At 46.1% G+C, this 16,286-nt stretch overlaps 1 protein-coding gene across 4 annotated transcripts in view; it reads left to right on the forward strand.

The window, feature by feature from the left end:
* Positions 1-2,893: 2,893 nt before the first annotated feature.
* The window catches only part of ATSAC1 (Phosphoinositide phosphatase family protein), a 51,255-nt gene continuing 37,862 nt past the window's right edge, over positions 2,894-16,286 (forward strand). For 3 of the 4 annotated variants that reach the window (XR_015268104.1, XM_086813579.1, XM_086813580.1), the window contains exons 1-4: positions 2,894-3,413; positions 3,592-3,796; positions 3,879-4,044; positions 10,610-10,832. Coding sequence is in view for 3 of the 4 variants with exons in the window: in XM_086813579.1 (XP_086669705.1) it covers positions 3,306-3,413; positions 3,592-3,796; positions 3,879-4,044; positions 10,610-10,832 (702 nt within the window). In the remaining variant the exon portion in view is untranslated. The remainder of the gene's footprint in view (positions 3,414-3,591; positions 3,797-3,878; positions 4,045-10,609; positions 10,833-16,286) is intronic. The other variant, XM_086813581.1, reaches the window with a different exon arrangement.

A 16,286-nucleotide genomic window follows, 5' to 3' on the forward strand; every position in this document is an offset into this window, starting at 1 on the left:
CGATCATTTGGATGTTGATAAACGACTTTCTACATGCCCTAGAATTGATAAATGGGAACATCATCTAGTAGAGGGTTACCCAAGCAGATGATTTCCAAGTATGCACCTTATGAAAGTAGTGACCTAATACTCAATGCGATGGGGTTGCTAGATGATGATTTTGATGAAAATGAGGATGCTTTTGTTGAGCATGTAGAGGATAAATAGGGTGAAGACCATGTGGAGGGTTAACATGGCGAAGAAAGCAAGGCCTCTGAGTCAAAGTAAACCACAGCCAACAAAAAGGCTCTGAGGTTATTAGAGAAGCAAAGAAAGAAGCAAAGGCCAACATAATGGTGAGGAAGAAGAAGATAAAGACAAGGCTTTGTAGGAAGAAGAAAGTTAACATGAACACCTCCTCTAAACACATGAAGAAAGTTAACATGAACACCTCCTCTACAAGGCTTTGTAGGAAGAAGAAAGTTAACATGAACACCTCCTCTAGACACATTTGTAGTAAGGGAATTAGGGCATGAACCTCACCTTGTAATTGTAACGCTAATCCCTAACCTTGTGTAAAATTCCAAGTCATATCTACATGGTGTGCCTATTATATAAAGCCAACTAGAGTGGCCCATTCATGGCATGTACTTGGGGTGTAGACTCTAGCTCATAATAGAGATATGAATTCATCACTTGAGGGAGGGTGTTAGAAATACAAGTGATGAAGGGTGTAATTATTTTACACTAAGGGGGGCATGCAACCTTAGGATATGATGGAGGTGGATTTGATGTAGTTTGTATCCATAAAAGGAGTACAATGTGAATAAGAATCAGCCCCAAACCAACTCAAAAGTAGGGGCCTCCTTCAAGTGGGCTAGTGGATAAGTTTGTATCCATAAAAGGAGTACAATGTGAATAAGAATCAGCCCCAACTCAAAAGTAGGGGCCTCCTTCAAGTGGGCTAGTGGATAAGTTTGTTATAGTCAGGAATCAACATTAATGTAACTAAAAGTGGGGGAGAGGTGGACCTTGATTAAGCTTAGTGGGAGCTTGATTAAGCATAGAGCCAAATTAGTGGCTAAAGATGATGCATTTTCAGCCTATTTAAAGGCATCCATATTATGAAAATTATGTGTGTTGAATCAACTCTCTAGAATTGTCATTAGTGTTAATTACTTTTTCTCTACTTAGATTATGCCAAATGTTGAGCCTAATCCATTACTATCCACTCTAGTCACTCTTAACTTAATCCATTACTATCCACTCTAGTCACTCTTAACTTACTATTAATTACTATCCACTCTAGTCACTCTTAACTTACTATCCACTCTAGTCACTCTTAACTTACTATTAATTACTAAACTTGACAATTGAAGAATTGTGCAGATATCTTCACAAAGGCTATTGAGAGATATATGCTAGAGTGACATATTCATTGACTCAATATTAGACTCAAGAGGTTTATCTATTTTATAAGCCCCCCTTTGGTACTACGGAGTAGCCGTTATGTGTTAAGTAGATCAAAGTTCATATAATTTGTGTCAAACATAGATCTATCAATTATAAAAATGATAGGAACATAGTTCTACATGATCCATCTGGAGAATAATCATTAGGAAATTTAACATGGTGTTAACGCATCTAGCCATAAAATATATAGGGCTATCATATATGTAGTATCTTTGTCATCATGTACATTTTCATAATATTACGAAATAATTATTGTATTTATGGCGCAAGCACACCATAAAATATATACGGCTACCATGTATTTTATCTTTGTCATCATAGTGGTACGGAATAATTATTGTCTTTATGGTGCAAGCACGCTGTTAGTAAAAATGGAATGAATACTAATGGGTTCAAAAACTATTTGTATAAAAAGTCTAGACTCCTATTTTCTCTCCTTCTTCACATCACCCCTCCCCCCCCTCCACATCTACCTTATGATTGCTTTTAAGGTGCATGTACCTCACGACATGGTTGGCATGTGGCAAACATAACCCATGCTTAATCATATTCGATAATGAGAAAGACAAATGGAAATAATTTGGCTTTAAGTTATGTATGGTGATACTTGGAATATGAAGTTCTAACTAATCAATATCTTCAACTTCACCAACTTTTGTGAAGGATGGAAAGAATGTCTAGAACCATTATGAGGGTACTTATTCACGCCGCACATATGGGGATGGCTTAGCTGTAAAATATTTTTGTTGATTATCTCCCTTAACCATTCACCATTGATTATTGATCATTGACCATTGACCATTGATAATTGGCCATCAACCAAGAAGGGAATAGCTTGTTCCTAAATTTTATAAATCTTGGAGAGTAAGCATGCTAACTCTTCACCCTGTAAACATTAAATTATTGAGAGTTGGCCATCAATCATTAACTAGAAGAGAAGGGCCCATTCCCTTAGACATTTTCATACATGGTTTAGTGTAATCTTTGTTCAAGGGCCATGTTGATCTTCTTTATATCAACTCATTTTTATCGAACACTTTCTTATGTGAATTTTGAGATTTCTTTTATTAACCATGTATGACATGGAGATACTTGTTGTTGAGATGCTTAAACACACAGATGACATCCTTTGAATACAAGAATCACATTCACAACTTTTATGATACAATAAATCCATCTTTGTTTATTGAATGATTAAACAAATATGCATGCATTTCATAATGATGTATTAATGTAGGGACATGATGTTTTCATCAAATTGAAAGCAAAGCTTCCTTCTTATGCATTTACCAACCCCTATGATGAGAGGTGCTCATCTTGATGTTGTGATTTTTGTACTCTTGATTTAATAATATTTATCTAGTTTTAATCATATATAGTGATCTTGATTTAATAATATTGATCTTGCATAAAGTGGAGTATAATCATTAGGGGATTTGACATGGTGGAGAGAGAAGGATAGGCCAATGAAAATATTATGCAATAATATTTTAAACTGTGGCCTTTTTACAACTCGTGAATGAAGAAAAAGTCAGTTTTTGGTGAATACCGCTTTTCGTCAGTTTCCTTACACAGCCAAAATCGATCACTCTGGGTCCTGGGAGGAACCCTCTTCGTTCTTCATCATTTTGTTAATTGACACAGAGCCAGGTTACAGAAAAAAGCGTGCTGATGAAGGGCGCGCACATGGGCATCTCCATTCAAGAAGCCGCATTTGCTACAAATCGCACTTGTTTCTGCAGTTCATCATGCATCCAGACCCTGGTTGTCATGAATTTGTGAGCTGAAGTTGGTTTTCTTGAGGGTAACAGCAGAGGTGAATCCATCTTTCATCCACATTCTATCCGGACGTGATGCCTCAGCTCAAGGTTGCCAGCCCTAAACCCAAAGAGGAAGTTAATCAGGACATTGATATTGAGAATCAGTCCCTTGAGAAATTCAGGCTATATGAAACACGGCAGGTTAGTGTAACATACATACATACATTTGAAGAGTTTCACACGCACACACACACGCACACACGCGCACACACACACACACACACACACGTACACACGTGCACACGCACACGCACATGCACGCACACACATTTCTCCATGCATTTACCCTTGGAATGCATGTGCTTGCTTCTGACTGCAGAGGTTTTATTTGATTGGGAGTGATAAAAGCAAGAAGTACTGGAGGGTCTTGAAGATAGACAGATCCGAGCCGTTTGAACTAAACATGAGCGAGGATCCGGTTGCCTACACACAGCAAGAGCGCAATGATTTGCTGCAACGTATTGCTGATGGGAACCGTGCGACAGGCGGCCTCACCTTTGTTACCAAGGCTTTTGGCATTGCTGGTTTGTAACCTCTTTTCAGTTCATGTTGTAATAATGCCCTTTTTTTTTTCAAGATCTGCCATCCAAAATGAGTGAATGGCAGGTTGTGTTAAATTTTTGGGATCATACTATCTCATCCTGGTTACAAAGCGGCGGCAAGTCGGGATTATTTGTGACCATGCAATATATGGTATTGAGGAGAGCCAAATTCTCACTATTCCCCATTCTACAGTGCAGACGGAAACAGCACACTCTAAGGCTGAGCTAAGGTTTGTGCGTGCTTTATTATGTTCAAGAATCATGAGCTTAAGAATTACATTTAAATATTTTCCTGTCCTATCATTCTTCATCACCACCCTGAAGACCCAGGCATGGCTGCGATAGTTTTTTGAAAAGTGCTATCTTCGATGTAGTGACTCTGCCATTCACTGTTGGACTAGGCATTCTTTTTGGGATGGACATGTCAGGATGTGCACATATGCTCTAATCGTACATATGGTCCATCAAGCTGTGGAAGCCAGTTATGGCTTTAATCCTACATTTATTAAGTGGCATGTGACATGCGTGTCTGTAAGTATCCTGGGCTCTCAATGAATCCATCCTCCGAAACTCTCAAGAAGTGGTCTCTATAGTATTGGAGCTTCTTACCCACCTATGTATGTGAAGCCCTAGCAAGTCCTATTGAATAATATGGTTGAACTCTTGCCATGTGATCTAGGTATTGGGAGTCCAGGCTATACTAACAAGGAGGGAGGCAGTCCATCGGGAGGCAATGTGTGTCAAAACACTCAACATCTATGAGTACCATGCTGGTGCTGGTAATGATGGTGTTACTGCTGATGATGAGGAGGAGGGTAGTCTAGCATGCCTCTCTCCCTCTCCCTTGCATGGTGTACCGCAGGGATGACTCAAGTGCATTGATTTTCGGGCACGGGCATGGCACATAGATCCAACACTAGCTAGGGAGAGATTTTGGCGGTTATGGATTTGGGAGTGCCAAACTCTCACGCAGTTGCAGTGGGACTGTGGAGAGTGGACATGGCATGATCCCACAGATCGGGTGGAGACTCTGGATGCCCCTTTCTTTGCATATACAGCTTGGCTCGGCCACAGGATCCAGATGCCGGAGATAGATGGCACACTGGCAGCAGCAACACATTGGCAGTCTCAGGGCCTATCACAACGCTTCCTTTCAGATTTTTGGAAGAGGCTTTGGGACAGCTTTCGGCCGAGGAAGATCACTCTCTTCCTTTGGTTTACGGCACACAGGAGTCTGGCGGTGGGTACTTGGTTGGCAGTCGGAGGTCGGTCAGCAGCTTGCCCGAGGTGCGGTGGCCACCCCCAGGAGTCTTAGCGACATTGCCTTTGAGATTGCCTGAAGGCTCAGCAGATTCTCCGCATCTTCACTATGGATAGGGCATCGACCCGGATCATCATTTGGGGCATTGTCACTTGGGCCACTAAGGCTAGAGTGGTCAGGACTTACGAGGAGGATGGGGAAGGACTTGCCCTTGAGGTCTCCCACCATTGTATTGTAGTAGTACCAGTTACAGCCCCACCGGCAGGTGTCTGGCGACCAGGCTCATGCCAGCGATGGGAGATTTGCAGTAGCATAGTATCCTGGCACATCTGGCGTGCTAGATGTAGCGAGGCCATTGAGGGTACCCACACTCCGCTGGCTGAGACCATGAGGAGCATATGGCTCGACATCATTCACACCCTCCACGGTTAGTGGGGAAAGCTGCAGGGAGGTTTTGACCGCATGGGGAAGCGGCGGGAAGCCTTCTTGAGACTTTGGAGGTCTGGCCCTTTCCTCACAGATAGAGGTGGTGACCCCATTTGGCATTATAGACCACCCGTGTGGTTTCTTTATCCCCCTGCCCTTGTATGAGATAGCCTTCTCATAGAGCGGCCAGCCGGAGGAGACGCATCTCTTCCACTTTTGATATCTTGTTTCCCGCCCTTATATGCGGCGAGTTTGTATTTAGCCCTTCGTGGTTGTACTTAGCCCTTTGCGGCGGTTTTTTCTTTAACTAATTGAAGGATCTTTTCCCCGGGGGGGGGGGGGGGGGGGGGGGGGGGGGGAAGGGTAGGTTCACACCTAGAGTGCATGGGGGAAAAAACCCCTCTTATGGAGGGTAATTGGCTGGTCCTACTAGAAGGCGGCCCTTGTGACTTTGGTCTTGGGGGTGCTGTCTCAGTGTGCCCTCACTCTCTAGACCTCGAGTAAATACATGCCCAAACATATCTGGTCCTCGCACGATATGACTTGAGAGAAGGCCCAAACCCATCTTGGAACATGCAATGAAATCTCCCCCGTATGACCTGAGAGAGGCCCAAACCCATCTTGGAACAGGCAGTGAAATCCCCCCCCGGATCTCATAATAGGACGTCGAAACAAATAATGCTCCTTTGTCTGCACCTCTCTAGTAATGCAAATCCTGTAGGTTGTTACCTCTTGCAAAATGTGCTCTGCCCTGCCAGCCTCAATCCATAGGTGGTGTGATGAATCTCTCAGTGGACCAACAGCAATCCACATGCAATGAGACATATGCCCCTATGAGTATGTGCCCCCCTCAATGAAACCATCCTTCAACACATGCAAGAAATGCTTTCTATAAAACTGTAATTTTTTGGGGAGCTCCATGGGGGACAGCGATGTCCTCCTAGTGTGGAGAGCTATCAGATCCAGTCGGATTAGGCGGTTAATCTCCTGCTGAGAGAGTGCGGGTAAAAAGGGGGCGAGGTTGTATTGAAAGGGAGGGAGATGGCCCATTTGAAGTGTGCGTTGAGCGAACCACTGGGAATGTCCAGGACTACCTTGATCGACTATGTCCCTCTTGGTCCAGTTGCATTGAGGACTCCAAGGGGAGGTGGCCATCTTCTATTTGGTTGTCTGGAATAAGGGCCAAGGCATCTGTCACTAGGGGTGCTACCCCAATCTCCGCCAAACAATCTCATGTGGGACCGACTGTATGCTCCGAATCATGCGGGACAACATGATCATCTTCTTCCACCACTGATTTGGAATCCATAGAGTGCTGCGGGGTGTACCAAGGTATCAAAAAGCTATACCTTGGTCCGGAGTTTCTGAAGTGAGCTTGGAAGCATTGCCGCTCCAAGCGAGCGAAGGATGCATACCCTCATGCCAGGGGTGCCTTTGCAGCTAGCCTCAGAGAAGATGGGTCCTGTGAAAGTCATCTCAAGGTGTATGTATGAAGAGTCAAGACACAATCTCCAGTTGAGTATGTATGTATAGGAAATACATTGCGGTATGAGGTGTTAAAGATCATGACCTTGGTCTTGCAGAGATGCTGATCGCACACAGGGTCTGCACGAACAACCCGTGTAGAGCGCGTTAAATCTCAGCCAATCACCTTGCCCCTTGTATGCATGTACAGGCGTAAGGTCTCTCTTGTCAAAGCTGTGCAATGCATCAAGATGTCTTTGTAGCCCCTCTGTTGAATTAGAGATAAGGACAATGTCGGCCACATAGAGCAGGATGGGTACCATGGTGGTGGCCGATGGTGATCCTGTTCCTCTAAACTTGTCCACAAATGAAGACATCTCATCTATGTAGAGCCCAAATAGTGTTTGTGGGAGAGAGTAGGCACCCCTATTTGACCCCAATGGTGTTGCTAATGGCTCCTGAAAGACCCCCTGGTGCTCGTACCCTGCCAGTCGTTGACTCATAGAGAGCCATCACACCCCATATCATATCCACTGAGGGTGAAGTTTGTTTAAGAAATGATCTTGGGCTCGCCCATTGCGTAGTCTATGAATGGCCTTGAGGACCATGCCCTTTGTGAAGAAGGTGGAGGTGGTGGGGCGGGGGTCTGGTGGTGGGGGTGGCTGATGGGGGATATGATAGAGGGAGCGTGCATAGGAGTGCCATGTGTCTGGGCGGCAGGTGATAGGTGTGGGAGGGCGATGTTCTCGGAGTTTCCTCCATGCCTCTTTGCAGTTCGGCCCTAAGAAAAGTCGGTATAACTCAACCTCTTTCCAAGTATAGTGTCAGGTGCATCCCGCACTTGGATGCCACGTAGACATTTTTGTACAGAAGGTGCAGGACCTGGGATGGTGAACTGGTCCCATGTGAGCCCAGTCCGGGACGAGTCAGCCAGGGATCCATCTCAGTCGTCCGAGGTCAGGTGTGCATTGTCTTGCACATGAGTCCAAGGTCAGGTGTGCAGTGTCCTGCACATGAAACAGTGCCAGTCCGCGCTGTGAGTCTCCCTCTAGAATGATGTCAGTGGTTCTGTGTATCTGGTATGGTACCAGATACACAGAACCAGATCAGGTGTGCAGTGTCCTGCACATGAAACAGTGCCAGTCCGCGCTGTGAGTCTCCCTCTAGAATGATGTCAGTGGTTCTGTGTATCTGGTATGGTACCAGATGCCAGATCACTGAGTAGATAGTGGTTAGGACAAGGGGCCAGCCCATAGGGCTACCCCGGATGTTAGTGTGGGCATGGGAATGGTGTGGAACCACCCCCAGGAAGGCCCAGGCTGAACCCACCAGCCATGGAGGGGCTGTAGGACAGCCCTAGGGCAAGATTAAGGCAATTTCCAGGAGATTACAGCCTTTATATGCCTGTAGGGCAAGTATGGGGCAGCCCATACAGGCTGCCCAGCCCTTGGATTGTGGGCAAAAGCTGTGCCGAGCCCTCTGGAAGCAGGCGCATGATGCCCAGCCAGTTAGGAAACAAACGCAGCATTTTATGTGATTTATTTCAGCATTAAATGCTGGAAATTCAGTCGTGGGAGTATTTTATGCTGGCCGATTGCTTTAATACTGGCCGATTGCTCATGATTGGGTAGTATAAATAGGAGAGTCCATAATCCCAATCGTTCATCTCATTCTCCACCAAGAGCTCAAGCATAAGAGGCTAGACAAAGCCAAGAGGGTGCTAAGCAAAGGGGTGAAGGATTCAGGTCAAGGGTAGGGTATTCCCAGCCAAGAAAAGGTCCAAGATTGCTGTATTTTCTTTCAGATTTCTCATCATTCTAATAAAGCAAATACACCATCCGTGGTGGGGGCCCTACGGAGGGTAATTGGGACCCAATATTGTGTCCTCTCCACCTTCCCCCCCTCTCTCTCTCTCTCTATTTTCTGCACTTCTCCTTTCAGTTTGTGCGTTAATTTCCGTCGCGGAAAGAGTGCTGAATTCTGAGTATTGAAGTTACCGATTCTTCTCCGAAGCTTCTGCATATTACAGTGGTATCAGAGCCTACTTCAAGTACAAAGATTCAGCAAAGAAACCAGAATTTTTTCTCGCTCGTGTGGTTGGTTTTTAGACGCCGGTGGACTACCCCTTTCGGAGTGACTCCTGTCCCTCGAAGGACGGTTGGTTTTTAGCCTCCGGAAGCCTCCGGAAGTCTCCCACACAGATAGTGGATGGTCAGATTGCGTTCCGGAAAGGAATTGCATTTTCCTGCTACGGCGAGCTTCGACGACGAGAGAGACCAAGAACCATGGGACCAGAGTGCACCTGGCAGCCCAGCTAGGGCACCAGGCTTGAGTGTCACAGACATGTCCCAGCAGATAATGCGAGCAATCGCAGAACAGACAGCCAAGTTGGATGAGCAAAAGGCGCAGATCTTGGCTCTGGAGGAGCGTACCCGCTCTCCAGCGTTGCGTTTTCCATCTCCTCCTCCCTCTCCTTCCGTACCCCAGATACCAGATCCTCGACACAGGGACCCTCTCGCGGGGTCACAGGCGCAGCCAAGCTCCTTGCTTGAGTTGCACATGCGTGCATTGGAGATCTGCCAACGAGAAGACGACGCCATGCGATGCGTGGAACACGAGCGTTACCTCAGAGCCTTGGACGCCAGATTGACACCGGCGGCGCCCTCGAATCATTTTCCCGAGAAAATGAACTTTAGTAAGTATAATGGTAAACTCGATCCCACAACTCTCTATTCATGGTTACATCAACTTCCCGTTATAGGTCCAATGGGTCTATAAGACCAACATGTGTTGCAAAATGTGTAGACTGTGAACATGGAAAGAAAAACTAGTGAAAATGAAATGAAAAGATGACCCGCAACATAGGTCTCCTATGTACATGTGGTACTGAAAATCCTGGAAGAAGGATAGTACCATTCTTCTCCATAACATCTACTAAAGACCCGATGGGTGTATGAGATCAAAAGTGTTACATATGTTCCATGTGTAAACTGATTATGATCATACACTTGGAAATGTAAAAAAACCATTAGGAAAAACAGGCATGCGTTCTATGTGGTCCCTATGAATACAAGGTCAGTGAAATCCGTGGGACTCCTTGTGTGTCATCCTTCTCAACGTTATCATACAAGGAATCAATGTCCACTGTTCGGGGAGGTGCTTCTCTATGCTGTTGTAGAAGTTCCATATTAGGAGCTGACAAGAGATCGGGTGGGATCTCGGAGGGCAGGGGGTGTGTGGATCTTTGAGGGACTGTGCACGATCCTTGGTGATGAGTTTGGGTATCTCGTCTAGGGTATCTGTGTCCCTTGTGGTGTTGCGTGGGCTGAGTATCTGTCACTATCACCTGGGGGCCCCCAAAGAAATCTGTTATGGATGTCTATGTGGTGTTGCGGCTCTCAGCGTCCTGCCTTAGTAATCTATCTCTGTGATGTCTCAGCTCTAGTAAGTATAAATCCCAGACATCTTTGATCTCTGTAATTCATAACTCGTGATAAAGGCCCAAACCCCCCTGAAGGGATGGTGGAAGTGGCCTCGTATCTCATAGTAAAGTGGGCATCTGAGAGAGAGAGAGAGAGAGAGAGAGAGAGAGAGAGAGAGAGTTGCAAGCAACTTGCAAAGTTTCTTCCTTTGACATGTTTCAGGTACAAGAAGTTACTATCAAGTGTCGAATTGACAAAAGACTTCTTTTTCAGCTGCACATATCCAATCATGCAAAGTCTGCAAAGGAATATGCTTGTTGATGAAACTGAGAGGATGCCTTATGAGAACATGTTTGTTTGGAATGCCTTTCTTACGCGTTCTATACGCCAGAGACTCAACAATAGTCGGTGGACAGTCGCTTTAATACATGGATCGTTTGAACAGGTAAGAACACTCCTAGATTTGCCTCTCTTTACAAATTTATATGAAAAAAAATCCGTCATGTTAGCTAATAATATGTTTTTGAATTCGTAAAAAATTGTTGCTATCTGCCTTCGTAAAAGGTAAGTCTGAGTGATGATTTTTTATTTTTTTGGCTTAAAATCTTCTTTTAAATATTTCTACTTTTTCTTCTTCTTCTTCTTCTTCTCTCTCTCTCTCTCTCTCTCTCTCTCTCTCTCTCTCCCACCTCGAGTTGCTCTGGACCCACCTCGCCTGAGAGGAGTTACCTTGGACCGGGCCCCCGCACTCCAGAGTGCCCCCGATGCCCCCGGCCATCGGCCACGATCCCCGCATGAGCTTCAGATTGAGGACATGCTCCACCGCCATCGAGCTGCCTTTCCACGTGACATCATTGAGGTGGATCTCTTGGCCATACTCATTAGCCCCATGCTTGATATTTTGGAGAGTGGTATGCCATCTACTGGGGGCTGATGCTGCCCTCATGTTTCTATGCTCCTAGCATTTCACGATGAGCTTCCATGGACAGTTTTGTATCACCCAAGTGAGATAGATATGTTTATGTTTTGTTTCTGTTTTATTTTCCATTCCATGATGAGATATGCCATGGACATTATTGTATCACTTTGGTCTCATAGGCCCATTGGGTCTTTAGTAGACGCTTAATATATCTTTCTTTCTCTCTGTCACGCTTGGCATGAGACGATATGCATCCCTAGCCCAGTGTTTCTAGGCCCATGTCGAGGAACAACACCCCACACCCCCCCCCCCCCCGGTCAAATGTTGTCTATTTGATACCTTGGTGCATCTAGCACCGATATATGGGCTCCCCTTCTGGGAATTGGATCTCAGTGAGGCAACCTAGAAGAGCATAGACAGACTCCAGGTGAAGATGCTCTCACGTATGGCCATTTGTGCCATATGAGATTATACTAGCAGAGTTTGGAGCTGACCCTTTGGGTCATAGATGACCTCTTTCAGACAATTACTTATAATCATCATGTATACACACTTGACCAATGAGCCCCTCCCATGATTGGCCCTTGAGTCATCGATGCAAATACGTCGGGATGAACATGGCAGATCGTGGTACTCTTAGGTGGTTCTTTTGATGGGTATGGCGTCCGCATGGACCGCGTTCCTCCCTTCCAATATAGCATGCATTCTTTGTTTTTGGATCTCTCACAGCACGAGATCAACCGTCTCATTTGGTTGGACTTGCTGGGCTCCACATAAGCCGGACATGGGTGTCCCCACGGGTGCTTACCATGAAACCTCAGTTTTAAGAGCATTTTTTGAGACTTTCTGAGAATGGGTTCATTGAGGGCTAGGGTACTTACCAATGCACATGTCGCATGCCATACAGATAGCGATTGGGCATCTGAGGATATCTCCTCAGCTTAGGGTTGAGTCTGGCAGAACCGAGGGCATCCTACGAGATTCACATATATGCAGTGTATGCACCACTGGTGAGGTAAAGGACGAGGAGCACTGTTTTTTTAGATGTCCACCCTACTATGAGATCCGAGGGAGACTTTATTCTCTTCTGGGACGGATTCAGCCCCCTCTCACGGGTCATGCAGTATGAGGACCATAGATGTTTAGGCATGTATTTATTGGAGCTTCACTGTCACAGAGAGGTCCTGTTGGGGCAGCAGTTTGAGAGACAGGGTGAGTGTGGTGCCTCCCAGACCTCCATCACAGATTATTTTTGGGTCACAGTAGCCATCGACTACAGAGGACCGACCGGTGGAGCTGTATAGCAGGGCCAGCCAGGTCCATGACATTCTACACGGATGTTGCATGCACGGAAGCCTTTGCTGTACTGAAGTCTGATCCACATCCCTAAGCCTGAATTAAGAACAAGATGTTGATTTAAACATGATTAAAATAGAGGAGAGAGAAGAAGAGAGGATTGGTGTCAAGGTTTTTTCTTGTATTTAATATTGTACAAAAAGGTGGCTGAATGTATGTACATGGCTGAGGCCCCTGGTCAGGCCCCATAGGGGTGACCTCTGGCCCTACATGACTTCTACTGATGAATGAACTGACTTGCTGAAACTGATTTATGACTTGTGCTTATATATATGCAAAGGTTGCTGGTCGGCCAGCTTTGGACCTAATATTCATGAAAAATGCTGCATAAATTCCTGCGCTTCTGTCCACTTGTGTCCTCCATCTAGATGCCTAGCCGCCTGCCGTCTACACTTCCTGAAGGCTGCCGACTGAATACTGATGGCTGCTGACAGGTCATCCAGATCCCTTATGGTGATGATGATGATGTTAATGCTGTGGCTGATGATGATAATGATGAGGCTGATGCTACTGTTAATGATGATGCTGATGCTACTGATGTTAATGCTGCTATTGCTGATGAAGATGGTGTTGACGACCTAACTGCACGTCCTACCTGTGATTAATTGAGGATTAAGAGTGTTCATGCTGGAGATTAGCCAAGGCACGGGCATGCACGTGACAACGGATGCATGATATATATATATATATATTTCTTTGTCTCAATACTTGTAACCAGTAGTAGAGGCAAGAGTGACTAGAGTTTATGCATCTTGGGCATGCCTAGAGAGGCAATGCTTTAAGCACATTTCTAGAAGGTAAAGACAAACTCTCTTCTTTTTGACTTGTTAGTTAGACCAGCAGCCATGTATGGAGCACCATTTTGGGCAGTCGATCTTACATCTTTTTCACCAGAGCTCTATAGAGAGGCTGCAGGTCACGATGCTCTCTCTCTCTCTCTCTCTCTCTCTCTCTCTCTCCCTTTCTCTCTCTCTCTCTCATCACCTAACCATAGAGCCAATCAAGCTCACCCCCGAGCATGGAGGCTAGTAGCATCTGAGACATGACTCCACGTGCAAACAAGCAGGCCTTCGCATCCCATACCACTAGGTACACCCCTCCACTGTACGCACGTAGTTGTCGCACAGGCCTCGAGAAGGAGAAGCTCTCTCTCAAATTGACCCCAAAAGTCACTTATATAGGCCTCCTATAAACCAGGAGCCATAAATAGTCCATGCCTCATAAATACCACTAACCTCCCCATAAGATGCCTAACCCATAATCCTTGGTTAACCTAACCTGAAGTTAGACATGTTAACCCAGGTTAGGGATAAGGGATGTAACATACTTCCCCCCTTAAGGATCATTGATGTCCTCAGCAATGAATCCGGGGAGGCAACTCTTCAGACTACACACTGACTCCCATGTAGCCTCGACCTCAAACCGTCCTTTCCACTTGATCAAGTACTTTGAATAAACGGTATACCAAGACCATTTAGTACGTCGATCCAAAACCAACTGAGGCTCAAACAATGAATCCCGGGAAGTGACTCTTCAGACAACACACTGAATCCCATCTAGCCTCGACCTCAGACCGTCCTTTCCACTTGATCAAGTTCTTTGAATAAACGGTATACCAAGACCATTTAGTACGTTGATCCAAACCAACTCGGGTTCTATCGGAACAAGCCTAGTCATGTCTTGAAGGTTAGGGATTCGCTCAACTAGCACTATCTTATCACCTTCACCCAGACGTTCTTTCAAACGACTAACATGAAACAGAGGGTGATTCTTGATTCCAAGAGGTAGTGCTAACCGATAAGCTACCTCATTTATCTTCTTTGTGATTTGATAAGGACCACAATATCATGAAGACCAACTTGTAAACCTTACCAGTTTTTATCGGCTTGAGTCCTTAGGGACTTTAAGATACAGCCAGATGCCCTTGTCCAAGGCTCTTGGGGTCCGTCGTTGGTTAGCGTAATACTGATCATGATCCTATGTACTCTTTACGCACTTGCAACTTTCAACATATCTTGCATATCTTGCAAGCAATGCATTGCTGATTGCAATTTGACTTTCTTAGTCCTATGACAATGGGTGGCTTCAACTGATAACCGTATATAAACATAAATGCGCTAAAACCAGTAACCGCATGTGTCAAAGTCATGCACACCACCCTAGGGCACTGAGCAACGTTGGTGGCTGGGCTCACATCTCCCAGCCGTTGCTCCCCTCGAAAACCCGGCCGGAGGAGATATCTATGACAAGGTGCCACCACACCCTATATATGGCTCTTTGACTTCCCATGCTCTTTCATATGGAATAATCCACCACAACTTCTAGTCATGTGATAACCCGAGAGTAGCTATGAGAATTGCCACCTCCAACACCCTCCTTCAATTCGAGCACCTCGATCAACCAGATGTTAGGACCGCCCAAGACCACACAGGCCGAGCTCTGATACCATGTCAAAGTCACGCAGCAGTAGCACGCACACCACCCTAGGGCACCAAGTAACGTCGATGGTTGGGCTCCCATCTCCCAGCCGTTGCTCCCCCCAAAAAACTGGCCGGAGGTGTCACGTGCATCCCGCACTTGGATGCCACGTAGACATTTCTGTACAGAAGGTGCAGGACCTGGGATGGTGAACTGGTCCCATGTGAGCCCAGTCCGGGACGAGTCAGCCAGGGATCCATCTCAGTCGTCCGAGGTCAGGTGTGCATTGTCCTGCACATGAGTCCAAGGTCAGGTGTGCACAGTCCTGCACATGAAGCAGTGCCAGTCCGCGCTGTGAGTCTCCCTCTGGAATGATGTCAGATGTTCTGTGTATCTGGTTTGCAACTGGATGCCAGGCCTCTGTAGGCATGTAGGTTTGCATGTAGAGATGGGGCCAGCCCATAGGGCTACCCCAGTGCGAAGATTTGCACTTGCACTCTTAGTGTGGGCATGGGGGAGGTGTAGAACCACCCCCAAGGGGCCAGGAGGGCCCAGGCTGTGCCCACCAGCCATGGCATGGGCTGGAAGGGGCTGTCGGCCAGCTTTCAAGCTGCTGGACAGGCAGCCGACAGGTCTAATACCCTACCCAGCAAGTCGGCCAGGTGTAGGGAGCAGTCCCACACCCATGCGCTGATTACCCAGCAGCCAGGATGCTGTCCCAGAAGGCTGCGCAGAATGGCCAACATGTGGCATAGTGTGAAAGCACTTTATTAAAAAAGAACCTAGTCGTGGGGCTTTTATTAGCTGGCCGACTGGATGCAAAAGGGGGTATAAAAGCCCAGCCAAGAAATCAATGAGGGCATCTCATAATTCACCAAGTGCTCCAAGCAAACAAGGGCCAGGACAGCCAAGAGGTTGCTAAAGCAAAGGGGGTGAAGGACTGAAGGTCAAGGGCAGGTTTTCCAGCCAAGAAAAGGTCAAGCACTCTGTATTTGTTTTCAGTTTTACATCATTCTAATAAAGCAAATACACCATCCGTGGTGGGGGCCCTACAGAGGGTAATTGGGACCCAATACTGTGTCCTCTCCATCTCCCCCTTCTCTCTCTATTTTCTGCACATCGTCTTTTAGTTTGTGCGTTAATTCCATCGCGAAAAGAGTGCTGATTTCTGAGTTTTGAAGTACCGATCCTTCTCCGAAGCTTCCG

Source organism: Cibotium barometz, chromosome 19, assembly GCF_041138505.1.
Source record: "Cibotium barometz isolate CiBa-2024 chromosome 19, ASM4113850v1, whole genome shotgun sequence".
In the NCBI taxonomy this organism is placed as follows: Eukaryota; Viridiplantae; Streptophyta; class Polypodiopsida; order Cyatheales; family Cibotiaceae; genus Cibotium; species Cibotium barometz.